This window comes from Phacochoerus africanus, chromosome 8 (assembly GCF_016906955.1).
Source record: "Phacochoerus africanus isolate WHEZ1 chromosome 8, ROS_Pafr_v1, whole genome shotgun sequence".
Taxonomy (NCBI): domain Eukaryota; kingdom Metazoa; phylum Chordata; class Mammalia; order Artiodactyla; family Suidae; genus Phacochoerus; species Phacochoerus africanus.
This window is the reverse complement of record NC_062551.1, coordinates 49,374,512-49,394,329: the sequence shown is the minus strand read 5'-3', so window position 1 is coordinate 49,394,329 and position 19,818 is coordinate 49,374,512. Positions and strand designations below refer to the sequence as shown.

Below are 19,818 nucleotides of genomic sequence, written 5' to 3'. Positions count from 1 at the left end.
AGAGGGCGAGCAAGAGACGTCCTCAAGAGGAAAGGCTTTTGCTTCCCGGTTCTGCTCAGGTGTGTCCAAAATTCCCAGCACCTGGTGATCAGCGGCGTCCCCCTGGAGACACCCCCCCCCTGCAGTTTTTAGAGGAATGCCTCCACTGAGGCACCCCCCTGTGAATGCTTCTCCATCACACCCCCGAAGATGGATTTCCAATAAATTCTGAGGCACCTTACCAAAGACTCCTTTATTTCAAATTTACTGTTAGTCATTTTGGCCGCATTCACAGCATGCAGAAGTTCCCAGGCCAAGGATCAAACCTGTGCCACAGCCGTGACAACGCCAGACCCTTTAACCACTAGGCCACCAGGGAATTCCAATAATTCTTTACATTAAACTTTCCCTGTTCAAATCACCGTGTGGTTTTTTTCTTTCCCGACTGGACCCAAACTGATACAGCACTGGCCTGTGGCGTATTCCTAGAGATAAACTCACAAAGCTGGGATTGGGGGTTGGTCTGGTCCTGCCTCTGGCTTGAGTGCATTGTGGGGCTTCCTGGCAACAAGAAACTAGACTTTAGAAATCCCTGGCACACAGCGGCATCACAAAAAGGCTATCGCCTGGGGTTGCGATGAGGTGCCAACTGAAGCACATACCCCAGGAGCCCCTAAGGCTGCTGTGCTTTTCACTGTGGTAGTGATGACAGTTCCAAAGATAGGGCTGGGCCGATTCCCTGGAGCACCCGTGAGTGCCCAGCTCAAGTCACCATCTCAAAACTGGCAAGCTCCCAGGACAGTCCCTACAAAATTCTTACAGCGCCAGCTGATACTGCTGAAAAATAGAACAAACCATTTAAATTTGCTGGTTCCAACAAAAAAAATAAATAAATAAAAATAAGGGGAGTTCCCGTCGTGGCGCAGTGGTTAACGAATCCGACTAGGAACTATGAGGTTGCGGGTTCGGTCCCTGCCCTTGCTCAGTGGGTTAAGGATCCGGCGTTGCCGTGAGCTGTGGTGTAGGTTACAGACACGGCTCGGATCCCGCGTTGCTGTGGCTCTGGCGTAGGCTGGTGGCTACAGCTCCGATTAGACCCCTAGCCTGGGAACCTCCATATGCCGCGGGAGCAGCCCAAGAAATAACAACAACAACAAAAGACTAAATAAATAAATAAATAAATAAATTTGCTGGTTCCTGGAGTTCCCAATATGGCTCAGCAGTAACAAATCTGACTAGCACCCATAAGGACGCAGGTTCAATCCTGGGTTAAGGATCCAGTGATGCTGTGCACTCTTGTGTAGGTTGCAGACAAGGCTCAGAGCCCATGTGGCTGTGGCACAGGCCTCAGCTGTGGCTCCAACTCAATCCTTAGCCTGGCCTAAAAAAAGACAAATGTAAAAATTAATTTGCTGGAGTTCCCATTGTGGCTCAGTGGTTAACAAAATCTGACTAGGAACCATGAGGTTGCAGGTTCGATCCCTGGCCTTGCTGAGTGGGTTAAGGATCCGGCATTGCCATGAGCTGTGGTGTAGGCTGCAGCTGTGGCTGCAGCCAGCAGCTACAGCTTCAATTAGACCCCTAGCCTGGGAGCCTCCATATGCAGCGGGAGCAGCCCTAGAAAAGGCAAGAAGAAAAAAAAAAAAAATGCTGGTTCCTGAGTCATGAGGGTTGAATTCTCCGTCTCCACAAGTTTCTCGTGAAAGAGCACTGGGAAACAGTGGGACCTAGAAACATGGAATTAGATCATCTGGTTGGACCCAGAGGAAACAGTCTTGAACCCCCATATTCACTGGGAACCTCCCTTTCCAGTGAGAGGAGACCACCAGCAGTCCTGGGCTTGAAAACTCTGTGATGACCTCCTCTAAGGCAGATGCCTTGAAAGGCTGTCTGCCTTCCTCAAGACAGCACAAGCACCCCTGCTGTCACGGACCCACAAGTGCAGAGTCAAGCACGTCCAAGGGACAGCAGTTCACGATGACCAAGAGGGAACAGCTTTTACACCAAAAGAAGGGCAAGACTTGCAGACAGATGAATAGTCAGAACCATGGAGTGGGTTCTTAGGTGTTAGGCCAGGGAGGGTGGATCACACTGGATCAGGCCACACTGACGGACGGGAGGGCACTTACCAGAGGTTCTGGACATAATGAGTGAGGTGGTGCGGCTGGGGGTGGTCCCGGCCGCTTTCTCGGTTGGCTGACTGGAACTTGGACTCAACAGTGACCTATGGTTACTAAGGCGAGAAGCCAGAACTGCCTTGGCATAATCTGGAGACAGGATCCAAAGGCCTGGAGAAGCAGCAGTGCTGGATGGGCCACCATGTTCGACCCGCACATCCACCCCAACCGTGCTCCACAAGGCGGCACCTCTTCAGTCACTCTCGACATCCGACTTTACCTGTTCCAGCGGCTGGGTGGTGTTTCTCTCCGACTGGAGTGTCTGCAGACCGATGCCCACAGCAACCAAAACGGCTCTGAGACTTTCCACCGGCCCGCCGCCACCCCTTGGCTGAAGAACCTCCACGCCCTGGGAGAAGCTAGGTGAGCCGAGAGTCGGGGGACCTGGACCCCCGCCCACCTTCGGGGGTGCTCAGGGCCCTTCCCACTCTGGCTTTTATTCCACCAGTATGCCGCCCTCCTCTGCGCCCTCTCCCTCCAGCTGTCCCAGTATCTGCACTTGCCGGGTGGGACTGCTGCTGCTGACAGGCAGGCTTCCTGAGGTGATCTGGACAGCTCCCAACCCGGCTGGGGTCAAGGGGGGGGGGTCAGGCCAGGCTCCCTGGGGGGCCCTCTGTCCAGCCCCAGGCTCCTAGAGGTCTGGGATGAGGCGGCCCCGCCTGCCTGCCTGCCTCCCCGCCTCCCCAGGCAGCCCAAGAGGCCCCAACAGCAGGGGCCCCTGGAGGGCAGGCATGTAAACAAGGACAAACACTCTCTGGGTCCTGGGGGCCTGGCTGTGCGTGTTCTGGGAGCCACGGTGCTGTGGGCGGGGCCAGCCCCTCCCCCCTCCCCCCTCCCCCCCTCCCCGAAGGAGCTGGGACAGACTCCCACCCCTGCTGTGCTGGGCAGCTGTGCCAGGCAGGCAGCCCAGGCACCCGAAGGGATAGAGGAGGTGCAGGGGTCCCGGTAACCCACCCACACCCTCACAGCCCTCTGGCTTGGCTCCCCTTCCACCCCCTCTTCCCTCTGTTCCTCCCTGGCTCCGGCTCCGTCCGCAGACTCCCTGCTCTCTGCCCCAACCCCACAGCCCCACCCGCCCCTCTACATCCCGCCGCCCTCCCCCAAGGGGTTTCCCCAACCTCGCTCTCCACCTGCCCGACCCCTATCCTCTTGGTGCAGCTCTCCACTCTTAGGCCTCCCTAGCCTGTCTCCCGTCTCTCCGCTCTCTTCTCTTTCATGTCTGTCTCTGCCTGTTTCTCCTCCTCCTCACCAGCCCCCGTCTCCACCCCAACCCTGACTCTGGGCGATGACACCCCCCTCCCCCCCCCACCTCTGGCAAGGCCACCCCAGCCCTCCTCAGCACATTCACCGCCTGCCGTCTCTGACCCCGGCCAGGCGCCAGCCCCTGGCCTTGGCTTTGCGACTTGAGGACTCTGCCAGTCCCTGACACTTCCCAGCCCAGGCTCCAGTGGCGCTTGGCCTCACCCTCCCTCCGACTGTCTCCCAGGCCCCTGGTTCTCCCCTCCTCGGCCGGCCTGCCTGCTCCCCACCGGTCTCTGCAGCCACCCCTGCGCCTTTCCCGCGGTCTCATCAGAAAACCAGCCCTGACACGCCAGAGGCCCATCGTTCAGGTCTGCCTCTGTCCTGCTTCCCCCTCCCCCGCCCCGCAGCCCCGCCCCAGCCCCTCCCGGCCCCTGGGGCCCTCCCAGCCTCCAGCTCCCCTCCCCGCCTGCCCTGCCCACGGACCTTGGATGGGCTGGGCTGGAGAACGAGAACAACGACACCAGCACCGGCACCGCGGGACACAGCACGCGGGACCAGGGCTGAGGGAAGCGGCAGGGAGGGCTGAGCCAAGGCCCAGGGCACTGGAGCTGGCGGGAGCTGGACCCGACGGGAGGTAAAGAGGAAGGGGCCTGGGGTGGGGGCTGTCGGGCTAGGGAGGCAGCTTCCATGAAGGTGGAAGGAGGTGAGCCCAGGGATCCTGGCTCCTGGTGAGGGGGATGAACTGGGAAGAAGGCGGGGGGGGGGGGGGGGGGGGATGGCCAGGCGGCAGAAGCCCTGGTCTCTGGGTGGGGCTGGGGAGTAGGTGGCCTGCAGGCTGTGAGGCAGGTGCAAGGAGCTGGGCTGAGAGTGGGCAGTGAGGGTGTTGGAATGGGAGTGGAGCGGGACGAGGTCTAGGAGGAGGGCTGGTTTAGGGTCTGGGACAGAGAGAAGCCTTGCTGGGGCCGGCAGGGACCAGAAGGCCCCTACCTGCGCCCCAAAGGCCTCTGTGGCTGTCTTGCAGCTTCTACAGCCGCCCCTTCCCTGGGCCGGGTCATGCGCTGCCCCAAGTGCCTTCTCTGCCTGTCAGCTCTACTCACACTCTTGGGCCTCAAGGTGTACATCGAGTGGACGTCCGAGCCTCAGCTGGGCAAGGCCCACCCCGGACCCCGCGGCACCCCACCAGGCCCCACGTCCGCCAGCTCCGAGCCCACCCTGCCGGCTAACCTCTCAGCCCGCCTGGGCCAGTTGGGCCCACTGGCCTCCGCCTACTGGAACCAGCAGCAGTGGCGCCTGGGGACCCTCCCCAGCGGGGACAGCACTGAGGCGGGGGACTGCCGTGCTTGGGGGGCTGCTGCCGCGGCAGAGATCCCCGACTTCACCTCCTACCCCGAGGATCTCCGCCGCTTCCTGCTGTCGGCAGCCTGCCGGAGCTTTCCGCGGTGGCTGCCCAGAGGCGGCGGTGGCCAAGTGGCCAGCTGTGAGGATCCCGACGTCCCCTACCTGCTCTTGGCCATCAAGTCAGAGCCAGGACGCTTTGCAGAACGACAAGCCGTGAGGGAGACGTGGGGCGGGCCGGCTCTCGGCGTCCGGCTGCTCTTCCTGCTGGGGTCCCCAGAGGGCAAGGCAGGGCCCGACCTAGGCTCCCTGGTGGCCTGGGAGAGCCGCCGCTACAGTGACCTGCTGCTCTGGGATTTCCTCGATGTCCCCTTCAACCAGACGCTCAAGGACCTGCTGCTGCTGGCCTGGCTGGGCCGCCACTGTCCCGGAGTGAGCTTCATCCTGCAAGCCCAGGATGACGCCTTTGTGCACACCCCCGCCCTGCTGGACCACCTGCGGGCCCTACCACCGGGCAAGGCGCGAGGCCTCTACCTGGGAGAGGTCTTCACCCAGGCCAAGCCCCTCCGGAGGCCTGGAGGCCCCTTCTATGTGCCAGGGTCCTTCTTTGAAGGCGGCTATCCGTCCTATGCGAGTGGCGGCGGCTACATCATCGCAGGGCGCCTGGCACCCTGGCTGCTGCAGGCAGCGGCCCGTGTGGCCCCCTTCCCCTTCGACGACGTTTACACTGGCCTGTGCTTCCAAGCCTTGGGCCTGGCGCCCAGGACCCACAAAGGCTTCCTCACGGCCTGGCCAGCAGACCGCACGGCTGACCCCTGTGCTTTCCGAGACCTGCTGCTGGTGCGGCCCCTGAGCCCCCAGGACAGCATCCGCCTCTGGAAGCAGCTTCAGGACCCTCAGCTCCAGTGCTGAACCTTGGTGGGGGGTGGGGCCAGACCTGTTGGCCCCTCGGTCAGCCTCTCCTGCTAGGCCTCGATGGGAGGAAGGAGGTCCTAGAAAGGAGGCTGCTTGAGCCCCTCCTGGGCCGCCCAAGAGGTAAGACTGTTTATGAAAAGTCCATACTCTTCACTCTGAGGCCTGGAGTCATCTCTGTGTCTGTGGGGCCCTGGGGTGGTTTACAGAGCAAAGCTCAACTGCACCCTGACCTCCACACCAGACACTCTCCCCACCCTTACAGGGCAAGGCCAGCTCCCATGGCCTCCTGGTCACCATGCAGGACACCAGCCCTCCTCATTCTCTAGGAGACAGAGACCATCTCTGGAGGAACTCCCCCCGCTTCTCCATGCTGGCTGCTGAAGCTGACCCTGCAACTTGCGAAAGTTTCCAGGGGACGTTAACAGCTCAACAGCCTAGGCCTTATTTATCTCAAATGGAGAGAGAGGTGATCCCAGACCAGTCATGCAGGACTCTCCTCCCACATCCCAAACTCCAGCAAACAGAGACCAGGGGTGGCAAGGGGCCAAATGCAGAGTTTATTCATGCACTGACCACCTCTCACCCCAAGTTCCACAGGCTGAACTGCCATGTCCACCCGCAGCCCAGAGGGCTTCCAGTCCAGGAGCCCTCGCCAAGGCCTTGCAACAAAAGGCAAAGAGGGGCCGACAGAAGCCCCACCACTGTAACAGTCTGAAGGAGCGGGGATAGTGAGCAGGAGCCCCCAGAACTGCCCTGGCCCCTGAGTACTTTGGAGGGAGCTGCCTGGGGCAGAGGGCAGCATCCTGCCAGCTGCTCCACCCTTTGAGGTGGGGCTCTCTCTCGGGGCCACTGAGGTGGGCAGGGGTGGGGCCAGTGGCCTCACTTCTCGAAGTGGTCCAGGGGGTAGTGTTCACCATACGTCTGCAGGTGACGGGCCAGAGACTCCTGCTGCTTGCGGAGCTGCGCAGGCATCTCCTGATACACGTCCGAGAAGAGCAGGTTGGGATTGGGCTTCAGCTTCCGCTCAGCCTGCTGAAAGGCCTCCATCACCTGGGGGACAAAGGGCAGTGGACGGGCAGCAGGCCTCCTACCTCCTCCCTGTGGGACCTCAGCGAGGGAGTCGCCCCCGAGCCTCGTGTTCCCATCTGGATGATGGAGGTGATCATCACAGCAGCAGTGACAAGTAACGTCCCAAATCCTGGCACATCCAGCCTTAGTGGGGCCAGGGGCTGTCCTAAGAGTGGGCAACAGTTCCAGCCTCTCTGCAGCCCTAAGAGGCAGGCAGCTCAGAGGTGTGGACACTGAGGCGCAAAGAGAAGGAATGTGCCCACTGGGCCACCTGCCTCTGACATCTGATGATCAGGGCCCAGGTGCGCGGACTCTGGGTGGACACTTTTAAGTCACCTAATCTATAGACAGGCTTCTGGAGCGGGTACCCCAGTACCCCTCTTCAGAGACGAGGCGCTGAGGGCAGACATCGCCTGGGACACGGTTGAGGTGCACACGCCCAGGCATCATGACATTAGAGACGTGGCCGGGGGCCTTCCCCAGACAACCAGCAAGGACGGACCCCTGCCCCAGCTGCTCCACCCTCCCCGAACACAGCCTCTGGGGTGGGAGCCACTGGAGCGCGGCCTCCCTCACCTTCTTACGGGACTGCTTCCTCCAGGCCTTTTCCTGCTCGTCGTCCCACCAGCCCCGACTCTGCAGGTAGTGCCTCAGCCGGGAGATGGGGTGGTCCTGCTTGTCCCAGTAACTGACCTCGTCCACCGAGCGGTACGCTGAGCTGTCGTCACTGGTGCTGTGGTGCCCGATCCTATGGGGCCGGGGGGGAGTGGAGGGGGCCCAGGGTGAGACGGGGGCCCTCGGGTGGTCAGGAGGGAAGGGCCGGACTAGAGAAAGGGTGGAAGTGGAACCAAGGCCAGGAAGAGGCTACAGAGCACAGGGTGATGGGGTCCTGCTGTGGAAACAGCCATCGACATTGGAGAGACGCTGAAGACAGCAGCTGTCAAGGTTGGGGGATGACAGGGGCAGCAGGCACCTGTAGGTCATGGCCTCAATGAGGAAGGGCTGGTTCTCCGCCACAGCCCGCCGACGGGCCTCCTTGGTGGCATTGTACACGGCGAACACATCGTTGCCGTCCACGCGGATGGACAGGATGCCGTACCCGGGGCCTCGAGCAGCTGTGGGGACAAAGAGGCAGGTCAGGCCCCAGGGCCTAGCTGAGACAAAGAGCAGGGCGTGGGGAGAACGGGGAGGAGAAGGGAGTGAGGGGTGGGGAGAGGCCGCCAGGGCCCATACCGATGCCATCCCCGCGGTACTGCTCGGAAGTGGGCGTGGAGATGGCATAGCCGTTGTTCCGGCAAAAGAAGATGATGGGGCACTCCAGGGTGGCGGCGAAGTTGAAGCCGGCATGGGCGTCCCCCTCACTGGCCGCCCCCTCTCCGAAGTAACAGATGACAACCCTGTTGGCATTGGCCCGCTTGGCTGCGTAGGCCGCCCCCACCGCTGCGGGAGCAGAGACACATCTCATCAGAGCTCACACCCAGCAACCCAGCCCCCAACCCAGGGGCTCAGGCTGGCTGTCACCAGGCTCTGAGGGGAAAGGAGACACCTGACCACACTCCCAGAAGCTGCCCCACCCTCAGCCTTCCCTCCTCAGCTGATGGCAGCTCCATCCTTACAACTGTTCCAAAAACTGTTCCAAAAACATCAGCATCTTTGTCTCCTCACTCCCCACACCTGCTCCACCTTCAAAATGGAGCCAGAATCGGGCACCTCTCCCCACCTCCCTCAGCTCTCCCCGTGGCCACTCTGGCGGCCTCCTCACCAGCCCCTGATCCTCCCACCCAACCTGTCACCCTCAGGGCAGCAGCCAGACACCTGTTAAAGTCATTGCACAGGTCTCCTCCCTGACCTCCAGCTCTGTCCACTCTGGGTCAAAGCGTCTCCAAGAGTCACACGACCCCACCGAGCCACACCCCTTCCCCACCTGCTGACTTCTCTCCTCTCTCAGCGCCCCCACCCCCCGCCTGCCCGGGGGCTCCTCCCTGCATCTCAACCCCGTCAGGCAGGCACCTGCCTCAAGATCCCGCAGCCTTCTGATCTATGCTGTCACCTGTGACACCTGTCCCCACCTTCCCCTATTACACACCACTCCCTCTCAGCTTTCTTCTCCCCTAGAGGCCTCACTACCCTGGACATCCTCCACATACGACTCCATCCTGTTTCGGGGCCATCTCCCCGCCAGGTCGGCACTTGGAGAGCTGAGGTCTCTGTTCACCTCTGTTCACTGCACCTACAATGGCGCCCAGCACACAGCATGGACTCCGTACATTTGCTGAGTGGTCACTGAAATGGAAGGTGAGGGCCAGGCCCCAGCTTATGAAAACCCTACAAAAGGGAAATCAGCGAAAATGCCACCTCCTCCCAGGAAGCTGCCCTGCCCACCCCCCACCTCAGGGACAAATGCCTTGTTCCCAAACAGCACAGGCAGGGGGGGACGTGCACGCCAGGCCCTCTGCTAGGCCCCGTGCACATGGGTTCACACGTCTGCCCTGAGGCAGAGAGTAACCCTGACCAAGCACAGGCTCCGGAGGGCAGGGAGGCAGCTCCAGGTCTACAGTTTCTGCACTGGGTGGCTGCCGGCCCGGGAGCCGGACCCAGACCTGCTCTATGGGCCTGCTTCCCAAGCAGTCGCCTTTCACAGAAGCCACATGGGCTGCACTAAGCATCGCAGGCTTCTGGAGTGAGCTTTAGGGGAGTCAGACTCTGAGGAAGAAGCACAGCAGGCCCTGGATCGAGAACCCAGACTCTGGAGCCCACAGTCCACAATCTGAGTCCCTACTCTTCTTGTACCTGCCAGGCGACCTTTAGCAAGGGCCTAGGCACGTGCTCTGTCCCACGCAGCTGTCTGTGCCTGTGTACAGACAGACAGGGCGGGCACAAACGTAGGAGTCTGAGAGCGTGATCGTGCCCACTTGAGCCAGCCCAACAGGGTGAGGACACCTGCAGAGTCCTCCTACCAGGGTCCCAGACGAGGGGGGCCTCTTAAGTGGAGTCCAGACCAGCGCTCAGACCATGGTGCCCACCAGGAAGCCTCTGGAAGGAGTGGAGGAGGGCCAGGGCCCCTGCAGGGCAATGCTGTTGGTCTGTGTCTGCCAGGCGGGCACGGGTTCTCACCCTGAGGGATCTGCGTGGCCAGTGGAGAGGAGATAGTGACGAAGTGGCGCTCCCTGCAGCCGTAGTGGACGGGCATCTGGCGGCCCTTGCCCAGGTCGCTCACGTTGCTGTAGCACTGGGCCATGAACAGCTCCAGGGGGTAGTCCCGGTACATGAGCACACCTGCGGCGGGAGGAAGCAGTGGGGACGTGGCGGGCGGTGCTGGGGGACAGACCCAGCCTGGGACAGTCTCCAGGCCAGACCCTTTTTGCCGGGGCTCCCGCCTGCAGGGCAAAAAGGGTCCAGGCCTGACCTGCCTCGATAGGGACCCCAGGGCCAGGCCACAGACAGACGTACCTGCCTCCCGGTACTGGCCAAACACCAGGTCGGTGTTGTCCAGGGCTGCTGCACTGCCCACGTGCGTGCCTTCCTCGCCATAGTTGGTCATGTAGAAGGATATCCGGCCCTGGGGGTGGAAAGGGCCCGGAGGCCAGAGTTCAGTTAGGCTGGGCAGCAACAGAGAAATATCCAGACGCCGACCAACTCCCGATGACTCTGGGAATCAGCAGATGCTTCCCAAAGGCTGGCTCTGGGCCAGGCCACACTGGCACTCCTGCTTTCACGGAGGAATTGCCAGGTTGGCCAGAGCCAAGGTGATGGGGCTCTGTGACGGGAGGCTGAAGGGGTACCTGCCCCACCATGGATGGGCATCCGAGAACAAGGCCAGGCCAAGCAAAGGTGGGGAGGGTGGAGGTTTCCAGGAAGAGAGAATAAGAAAGGTCGTGAGGCCAGAAGGGCTGGGACATAAAGGGGGCGGTGATATAACCAGACTTTACCCTGGGGATGGTGGTCACCCACAGGGGACAGTTCTCAGGGGAGCAAGGTTTTAGAAATGTCTCTCAGGCTGCCTTCTGGGGAACAGGTGGAGGCGGCAGGGAGAGAATGACCCAGTCCTGAGAAAGAGAGTCGGCGGTGCAGTAAGCAACAGCCCCTGCCGCTGGCTACACCAGTGCCCAGGGCAACTCCCTTCTCCTGAGCCCCCCAATCCGAGAGCCTGGAAAAGCAGGCTGCCACCCTCCTTGACAGCCAGAGGTGGCCATGGGACACAGTTCTGGCCAGAGAATTCTGGGAAGTCTACTCTTAGTTTCTTGATAAAAGCAATCACCGCATGCCGCTACCTCCCGCTCCCAGCCCTTGTGCCCGCTTTGCACACAGCCGTGAAGCCTGGACCTGCAGCAGCCATCTGGTGAACATGAGGCAACAAGCACAGGACGAGCGCCAAGTCGCCCACGATGAAGCAGAACGATAACGAGTCTGGGTTCCTGATGGTAATACTGAGCGGCAGAATGGATCTCTAACCAAATACCTAGGGACAGAGTGAACGAGGAGGGAAAGTGATGACAAGGGGGTGGGAGGGGACAAGGGTACACACTAGGTCCCCAGCTTGGGCAGATGGAGGATAGGAGCGCCCTTTACTAAGCTATGACCCAAGGGAAGAAGAGGAGCAGGTCTGGGAGGAAGGTGCTGAGGTCAAGGCTGGGCAGGCTGAATTTGGGGTGGGACAGGCAGGGCAAGAAGCCAAGCAGATCTGGGGCTAAGAGGCAAAATCTGGCTGGAGATCCGGGAGCCCCGGCCCAGGGACGGAGGTCAGCAGGACTGTGCGGAACGTGAAAAGGAGAGGGCTGGACCAACGCCCGCAGGCCGCCTGTGCCCAGGCCTCGAATGTTCCCCGGGCCCTGACTTCTGTCACAGCGGCAAGCCAGAGGAACTGACGCTTTCTTCTAAGTGGGGAGCCAATTAAAACTTAATTGACCTCGCAGTGCCAAGTGAGTGGGTGGATGCTGGGTGCTGAGGGCCTGGCAGGCTGTCAAGGCTGGCATGAGGAGCCCGAGAGGGGCCCCCGGAAGAAACAGACCCTGTTGCCTACCCAGCATCCCACCGCTATTCCTCTCTGCTAAGGGGGCTCAGTCCACCACAGGCAGCAACTGCCCAGACTGAAAGACTACTTTCCCAGCCTCCCTTGCAGCTGGGAGTGTCCAGTGAAATACATGATGCTATTTGGTGGGACTACCTGGAAAGTTCTATAAAGGTGGGTGTAGGGAGACAGCTGGGTGGTGCCATGTCTGACCCTCACCTTCCTTCTACTTCCTGCCTGAAATAAGATGTGATGGAAAGAGCTCCAGCAGCCACTTGGTTCATGAGGGGCCCTGGAGGCTGGAAGCCAGTGCTGGGGATCCAATGACATTTGGTGCCACCCTACCAGCCACAGACCGCCTGTTTTCACATTTCTTTTATGCAAGAGAAAAAAAAACTATTAATCTGTTTAAACTACTGCTTTTGTTTTTGTGGCTAGGGAAAGGCTGTTACTTTACAGATAAACCTAGTCCTAGCTAATAAAGGCTGAAACCTGATGGCTGTAATGATCTTGCTGAGGGCTTCTGAGTCAGCCAGGGACAAGGGGCTTTACAGGCTGGGTCTCACAGAATTCCCACTCTCACCCTGGGGGGTGGGGGTAGGCGGGTAATCTTGCTATTTGTTTTTTACAACACTGAAGAAACTGAGGCAGACAAGAAAAATCACCTGCCTAAAAGTCACAGTTGTGACTGGGCCCATGTCCATCGGGTTCTACCACCCCTGACTGTGCAGCCCAGCCAGGGGGAGGAAGGAGCCCAGGCCTGTGGCAGAGGGTGGGAGGAGTTGCCTGGCGCTGAGGCTGTGCAGAGGGGGGCAGATGGCTGAGGCCACGGGGAATGGGAGACAAGGTGACGCTCCTGTGAGCCAAAGAACCAGGGAGCAGGCTGCCTGCCAGATCTGCTCAGCACCGTCCTCCGCAGGCCTCGTGCTTCAGTCCACATCAGGGGCTTGATACAAAAGCAGATTCCCAAGCCCAGCCCCACTCCTGGGTGTGGTGGAAGCTAAGGGCCAGCCTACCCAGCACTCTTCCCACTTTTCTAACAGGAGGCCCCATGCCCCTGCTCTCCGTCTCCAAGGCCTTGCGGGGTGGGCTCCGTGCCTCTATTCCCTTGGTTCCTGAGGATGGGCACACCGCCCCAGCCCGGCCGGTCAGTCACCTGAGTTGGTTCGTGGAGGGGTCTGTGATCAAAGCCCGGCCAATGAGCATCAGTCCTGGGCCTGTTGTTGGAACATTAGGCAACAGACATTCTCTTTCCACTGCTAAGCAGAAAGGAGGATAACTGCAAGGCTGGTCCCCATGATTAATAGTTAATATTTCCTATGTGAGGGCTAAATGCCAGTTTCACTGTTCCTAAGGCCATTACACATATACCACCAGCAATCCTCACAGCAACCCCATGAAGTGACTATAGCTGAGAAAACTGAAACACCGAGAGATTAAGCAATGTTCCCAGGGCCACAAAGCTAGAATAACAGAATGAAGACTCCAGTTGCACAGCTTGCTCCAGAGGTCATATCCTGCACTACCTTTCCTTGAGCCTGGAGCTTCCCATGACCACCTTGGCTTAAGAATGAAGGAAGACGGAGTTCCCGTCGTGGCGCAGTGGTTAACGAATCCGACTAGGAACCATGAGGTTTCGGGTTCGATCCCTGCCCTTGCTCAGTGGGTTAGCGATCCGGCGTTGCCGTGAGCTGTGGTGTAGGTTGCAGATGCGGCTCGGATCCCACGTTGCTGTGGCTCTGGCGTAGGCCGGTGGCTACAGCTCCAGTTGGACCCCTAGCCTGGGACTCTCCATATGCCGCGGGAGCGGCCCAAGAAATAGCAAAAAGACCAAAAAAAAAAAAAAAAGAATGAAGGAAGACAAGGCAAAGGAGAGTAAAAAAGACATTCAGATAGGGAAACAGGTCTATGGAGGCCCCTGAATCCAGCCGTACCTGAAACAGGTCCCTCTGCACCCCTGCAATTATTTGAGTCAACAAACTCCCTCTTTGCTGACACTGCTTTGACTGGGTCTCTGGCCACTATTCTGACACTGCCAAGTGTACCAACACAGCACACTAGACACGGGCACTCCAGGAAGTACTGAGGGTCACCGTTTCTCAGGACTGTGAGCACCCGAGGGGCAGGGTGGTCGAGTCTCTTCCTGCCCGCCTTCTACCAGCACAGCTAAGACCCCAGCCCAGCGGAGTGCTTCTGCCCTCGGGAGGACCTTCCCACCCTCCTCCAGAGCCCTAGGAGAATCCTAGGAACTCTAAGGGCCTCAAGGCAGGGATCTCCATTCCACCCCTTCCTCCTTGGGAGCGGTCTTTTGACCCAAACACAGATAGGAGCACCTCAGAGGATCCCCAGCCAGTCCCCACTCACCTGCCTCTGGGACTCGTAGAGGATGCGGTCCATGGTGTTGAGCAGTGTCATGCTCTTGTAGAACTTGAGCACCTTCTCCTGGGGCAACTGCAGGTAGAGGCAGAGAGATGTGGGCTGGCTGGCACCAGAGAGGAGACGGGCAAGGGGCCTGGGCACGGGAGGCTTGGGGTTGGGGGGAGGCAGCCTCTCACGTGGGGATCCTCGCTGGAGTTGATGATCTGGCCCTGCCGGTCCATGACACGATAGATGGGAATCCCAGAGATGACATTCGGCTGGATGAATTCTAGCTTGTCTATAAACTCCGCTGAAGCCCCTGGGAACTGGGGCTTGTCATCCAGGGAGGAGAAGTGCTGCTGCTGCTGCTGTCTCTGGGGGTGCTGGCGGTGGGGGAACACAGTATCAGAAGCAGCAGGCAGCATAGCCAGCGTGGACTCTGGAGCCTGATGCTCTGGGCTCCACCACCTTCCCAATGTGAGACCTCGGGCAAGTTCCTATAACTGCTTTGTGTTTCAGCTCCTCAGCTGTAAAACTGGGGTGAAAATAATAATATCTACCACACAGGGTTGTTGTAAAGATTACATGATCTGGAGTTCCCGTTGTGGCTCAGTGGTTAACGAATCCAACTAGGAACCATGAGGTTGCGGGTTCAATCCCTGGCCTTGCTCAGTGGGTTAAGGATCCAGCGTTGCCGTGAGCTGTGGTGTAGGCTGCAGACGCGGCTCGGATCCCGCATTGCCCTGGCTATGGTATAGGCTGGCGGCTACTGCTCTGATTAGACCCCTAGCCTGGGAACCTCCACATGCCACAGGTGCGGCCCTAAAAAAAACAAAAAGACCAAAAAAAAAAAAAAGAAAGAAAAAAGATTACATGATCTAATAAAGTGGCAGACAGCTCGAGAACCAGTAGCTATTATCGTCAGAGGCCCAAACTCTTCATCTTGGCATTCAAAGCCTCCCCAGTCTGACCACAGCTACCCTCTCCTGGCAGCTCCCCACGGCCACCCCAGATACACACACACGCACCCCTGCGGCGACCTCGAGTCACCAGATGGGCTCTTTACTGACCCCTCTCCCCGCGGGGAGGCCACCCTGCCTAGAGCACGTCTGTGAGCCCTTAAGAGTCAGCCTGCCTGGGTTCACATCCCTTTCGGCCTGACCATGGGAAAGTAACCCCCTCCCCCCCCCGCTACGTTTCCCCTTGCTCGTCTGTGACACAGAGAACACCTCATGGAAAGGTCATGAGACTTAGACAAAGTCACACATATAAAATGGTGAGCAGAGTACCCGCACGTAAATGCTCAGAAGGACCCTGGGCATGGTCTGTGCCACCACACCTCTGCACTCGTCTACTGGGCCTCTTCCCCTGCCACCTGGCAAACGGCTCCACACACTTCGCCACCCTCTGTACCCCAGGCCTAACTCCCTCTGGTGTCCACACTGACTCATTCAGCAAATATTTGAGCACCTGCCTGTTCCACAGCCCGTGCTGGGTTCTGGGGACTTAAGAGGAAAGACACCTGTCCCTGCCGCCCAGCAAGAGACACAGGTGCTCAACAAGTGACACTGAGGGTGATATGCATTCTCCCGGGGGAGCCCATGGGCAAGAGCGGAGTGGCAAGAGGGTGAGTCCCCATCCCAACCCCCAGGGAGTGATGTGAGAGCTGGGACCCAAGGACATCTAGGAGTTGGGGAGGGGGCATCTGAGGCCAGGGCAACACAAACGCAAAAGGCAGACAGTGAGGAAGGTGCGGCCCTTGTGGAACTAACTGGGCAGGAGCCCCACAGGCACACATCGCACCACTGACTCAGAGGATGCCCTGCGGGCAAAGCCTAGAGGCCTGCACGTGCACGGGGAACCCACCCCTTTCTTGAGCTAGAGCGCCCTGAACTGGGCTCAGAAGTGCAGAAGGGCCCCCCACTAAGCACTGGCTGGGTACCAGGCTGAGGTCCACACGCACAACCCTCACCGAGACCTCAGAGCACTTACTCTTGCTCTTCAGAAGAGGACCAAACCGAGGTTCCAGGAAGCAACACAACCGTCCTACCCCAGGCGTCAAGTCAGTCAGGACGGAGCCTCAAACCTGGGCCGGGCCAACATCCAGACCCCCAAACCCAGGCTCCCAACGCCAGCTGCCACTGCTGGCCTGTCTTCCACTACTCTGCATCTTCACTGCCCACCAGTCACCAGGTTCCTCTCAGCTCAGTAACTGTGGCTTCGCTTCCAACAGGAACTACAGAAAAGGACTGGGTTGGCCATGAGCTGGATCTCACACGAGGCGCTCAAACGCGTCCCCCACCCTCCCTGCTTTAGGTGCAGCCAAGAGGCCACCCAAAGGTCCAGCAGGGGAAGGCGAGCATGCGTATGTTTACCTGCATTTGCGGCTGTGAGGAAATAAAGGAAATCACACTCCCAACGGCAAGGCAGGTCCAGGCGTGACAATGTCACAGAAGCAGCCCAGGCCTCGAAGACCGTGCTTCCCCCTTCCGAGCGCTCACAGGGCCAGACCCTTCTGTTCACCTAGAGGACTATTTATCTTGTGTCTGTCTCCCACTCACATTGCAGGAAGGCCAGGAACATGTCCTTGTGTGTTTACAGAGCAGACCTCAACAGGCAATTACTGACCAAACAGCTGAAGGAGCAGTTAAGTTCACCAGCTCAGGATCAGACTGACCTGGGTTTCAATTTCTTTTTTTTTTTTTCTTTTTCGGCCATCTCCAAGGCATGCCCAAGCTCCCAGGCCAGGGATCAAACCCACCGCACAACAGTGACCCACGTCACAGCAGTGACAATGCCAGACCCCTAACCTGCTAGGCCACCAGAGAATCCCAATTTCTTAGCTCACAACACAGCCCTCTGCAAAACATCCTGATTCTTTGAATCTCCTCATCTGCAAAAAGGCTGCAGAAGTCTGCCACAAAAACTTCCTAAGGCACACAAAGGGTTCAGGACAGGCACGGGACGAGTTGCCTGCTCTAAATCTGGTAAAAGGGAAAAAACAAAATCTAGGAAGGCCAAGAAATGAAAAGGGAATTGCCTGGCACCTCAGGAAGATGGGGAAAAGAGAAAGTGGGGAGAAAGACTGACTGCGCCTCAGAGAGGAGTTAACTCCAGCCGGAGGCCCCAGCAGACACTCCAGAGACTGAGGCACAGGGGAGATGCCTGAGGAACAGGACAAGAGCTGCTGTCTGGGGAAGGGCACCAGGACGGGAGGCCAAGGGCTGCCAGGGCCAGGAGGCCGGGTCACGGGCTCAGGACAAACCCTGGTTGTCAGGGCAGGACTATCTGCCTCCAAAGACTGGAAAGCTACCGCCAGGGCCCCTTGATGCGCCCCCTGACCCTGGCCTTGGCTGCGTCCCTTCACCCTGGGCCTGTAGAGACGATGGCAGTAACCCACCCCAGGGTTACTGTGCTGATTCCATGAGTGACCAAAGGGCTCAGCACTGCGTGTGGCGCCGAGAAAGTGCTCCATTACGGGAGTGGGCGGTAAAATGCCCACAGGGGAAGTAGGTGTCTCAACCCATTTTTTCCCTCTTTCAGGCTGGGGGCGGGGGGTTTGTCCTGAGGGCCAGTGACTTACCTCGGCAAAGGCTGCACAGATTTACACAAAGCCTGAAGCCACATACTCTCCCACCACAAAGGGCACAGAGGTCTGCTCTGGAAGGCCAAGTCTGCCCCACGGGTCCTGGGGTGGCCCCTCCTCAAAGTCATTCCAGGCCATAGAACTAGAGCACCTGGAGCCTCCGTTTCCTCACATGCAAACAGAGCGAGGTGATGAGCGCCTATCTCACGGATGGTCCTGAGGATCAAACGAGTTCAGATGTGCACGAGTGCTCAGCCTAGTGCCTGGCACAAAACAAACTCTCGAGAAGTGAATACGGATCACTAGCAAATGTATCTGATGGCTGTTGTGGTCAAACAAGCAGACACTGAATATTTGCTACAAGTCAGGCCTGGAACTGAGGTCTGGAGACAACAGGGAGAGACAAGTGACACAATGAACACTCAAGTCACAATCAAGAGGGGCGCTCTCAGAGGAGGCAGAATGGCCGAGGGGTTAACACAAGGCAGGAGAGGACCAAGGGCTGGAGAGCTAAAGGGCCTGTGTTTGAATCCTGGCTCTGTCCCTTTCCAGCCACATCACCCTGGGCAGGAGACAGTCTCCCTGAACCTACGTCCCCTTGTGGAAACAAGAAGAATTTCTACTTCACAGGCTCAGGGTGAGGTAGATATAAAAGCACCAGTCACAGCTCTGGGAGGAAGCTGCCAGCATCAGATGGAGCAGGAGGAAAGGCTTCCTAGAGACGCAGAGTGAAGCCGAGGGCTGCAGGACGAGCAGGGGTGAGCCAGGGGCTGGGGAGAACACTTCGGTCCTGAAGGACAAGCTCTAAGGCAAGAGGAGACACCCTGGCACCCCGGAGAGCCCCAGCTCCCAGCAGGGCGCCCCCCACCAGGTGGGCACCCACTGCATGATGCCTGTGAGCTCAGTGAACCCACCGAGCACCCAGGTGAGGCAGCACCATGACCACACCTTCAGGAACCAGAGGTGGCTCCGAGGGATTAGGGGACCTGTCCAAGGCCTCGGAGCTCAGAAGAGGTGACATCAGCATATGAAGCCAGGCAGCCTGCCTACTACAGAAAAGCTGGAAACAAGGGTCGGGTCCAGGAGTTCCCTTCGTGGCTCAGTGGTAACCAACCTGACTAGGATCCATGAGGTTGCGGGTTCAATCCCTGGCCTTGCTCAGTGGGTTAAGAATCCAGAGTTGTCGTGAGCTGTGGTGTAGGTTGCAGATGCGGCTCAGATCTGCATTGCTGGGGCTCTGGCGTAGGCTGGCAGCTACGGCTCCGATTCGACCCCTAGGCCGGGAACCTCCATATGCTGCACGTGCAGCCCCATAAAAAGACAAAAAAATAAAATTAAAAAATTAAAAAATAGAAGGGTAGGATCTGGCCACGGAAGGCTCTGTTAACTGAGTCCTCTGAAGCTAGGAAAGCTAAGGCCACATAATCCCGCCCTCTCTCGAGTCTGAGACACTCCGCCCTTGAAGGGCACAAAGCTGAGCCCAGCTTTACTTCCAGCTCAGGAACGTCGTGACCTCGGCAGCAGTCTCTCTTTCCCGGGGGATCTGATTGGGGAGGCCAGGGGAATGTGGAGACGGATCAGGGCTGTCTCTGGCCTCAGGGACCCACGGGCTTTAGCAGCATCAAGCCCCCCTCCCCTCCCTACATCAGTCCAGGCCACACCAGATTCACGGGCCCCAGAGAAAAGCAGCCGTCATTGCTTGAGCCCTCACTGAGCACACAGTCTACGTGGTAAATGCTTCATAACTGCTTTAGTCCTCACATCTCTGAGGGAGGTACTGCCATTGTCCTGTTTCACAGACAGACACCAGTGTTGGGTCAGGAACGCTTCGCTGAGGAAGTGGCCTGTCAGCCAACACCTGGAGGACCACACTCCCTACAAAGAGCTCCGGGCAGAAGGGGCTCATCCAAGGAAGGCGAAGGTGGCCGGTAGGGCTGAAGGGCAGGGAAGAAAGGGCACGTGGGGACAAAAGGCTGATGACACACACTGGGATGGGACTAAGGAAGACGGTGCAAGACTTGTGCATACCTTGCAGTGTGGCAGCATTAAATAGAATAATGGTGTGAGCTGCCATTATTTTTTATTATACAAAGTGCTTCGTGAAGACACCAGCCAAGAGGGAGACTAACCCCTTTGGTTTCACTCCACGA

General features: G+C 58.7%; 2 protein-coding genes and 1 long non-coding RNA gene across 5 annotated transcripts in view; 1 reads left to right on the top strand and 2 right to left on the bottom strand.

The window, feature by feature from the left end:
- Positions 1-217: 217 nt before the first annotated feature.
- On the bottom strand, positions 218-904 carry LOC125134664 (uncharacterized). The gene is made up of 2 exons (XR_007136702.1): positions 642-904; positions 218-540 (listed from the first exon to the last, which is right to left on the bottom strand). It is a non-coding gene; the product is annotated as an uncharacterized LOC125134664 (long non-coding RNA).
- Positions 905-2,242: 1,338 nt separating this feature from the next.
- On the top strand, positions 2,243-5,801 carry B3GNT8 (UDP-GlcNAc:betaGal beta-1,3-N-acetylglucosaminyltransferase 8). Of its 2 annotated transcripts, XM_047794227.1 has the most exons (3): positions 2,243-2,519; positions 3,643-3,766; positions 4,420-5,801. In XM_047794227.1, exon 3 carries the CDS (start codon positions 4,452-4,454, stop codon positions 5,643-5,645), a length of 1,194 nt encoding a protein of 397 aa, XP_047650183.1. In that variant the 5' UTR covers positions 2,243-2,519; positions 3,643-3,766; positions 4,420-4,451; the 3' UTR covers positions 5,646-5,801. The 2 variants fall into 2 exon arrangements, with proteins under 2 accessions (XP_047650183.1, XP_047650184.1); XM_047794228.1 differs by lacking the exons at positions 2,243-2,519; positions 3,643-3,766 and adding an exon at positions 3,823-4,032.
- A 381-nt stretch (positions 5,802-6,182) lies between these two features.
- The window catches only part of BCKDHA (branched chain keto acid dehydrogenase E1 subunit alpha), a 33,081-nt gene continuing 19,445 nt past the window's right edge, over positions 6,183-19,818 (bottom strand). For both annotated transcript variants that reach the window (XM_047794223.1, XM_047794224.1), the window contains 8 exons: positions 14,280-14,465; positions 14,089-14,175; positions 10,167-10,275; positions 9,831-9,992; positions 7,950-8,156; positions 7,690-7,831; positions 7,293-7,464; positions 6,183-6,698 (listed from right to left, as the gene is read on the bottom strand). In XM_047794223.1, the coding sequence (XP_047650179.1) occupies positions 6,528-6,698; positions 7,293-7,464; positions 7,690-7,831; positions 7,950-8,156; positions 9,831-9,992; positions 10,167-10,275; positions 14,089-14,175; positions 14,280-14,465 (1,236 nt within the window). In that variant the 3' untranslated portion in view covers positions 6,183-6,527. The remainder of the gene's footprint in view (positions 6,699-7,292; positions 7,465-7,689; positions 7,832-7,949; positions 8,157-9,830; positions 9,993-10,166; positions 10,276-14,088; positions 14,176-14,279; positions 14,466-19,818) is intronic.

Excerpts from the sequence above, each read along its gene's own strand:
- B3GNT8 (XM_047794227.1), top strand. The coding sequence starts at position 4,452 with ATGCGCTGCCCCAAGTGCCTTCTCTGCCTGTCAGCTCTACTCACACTC.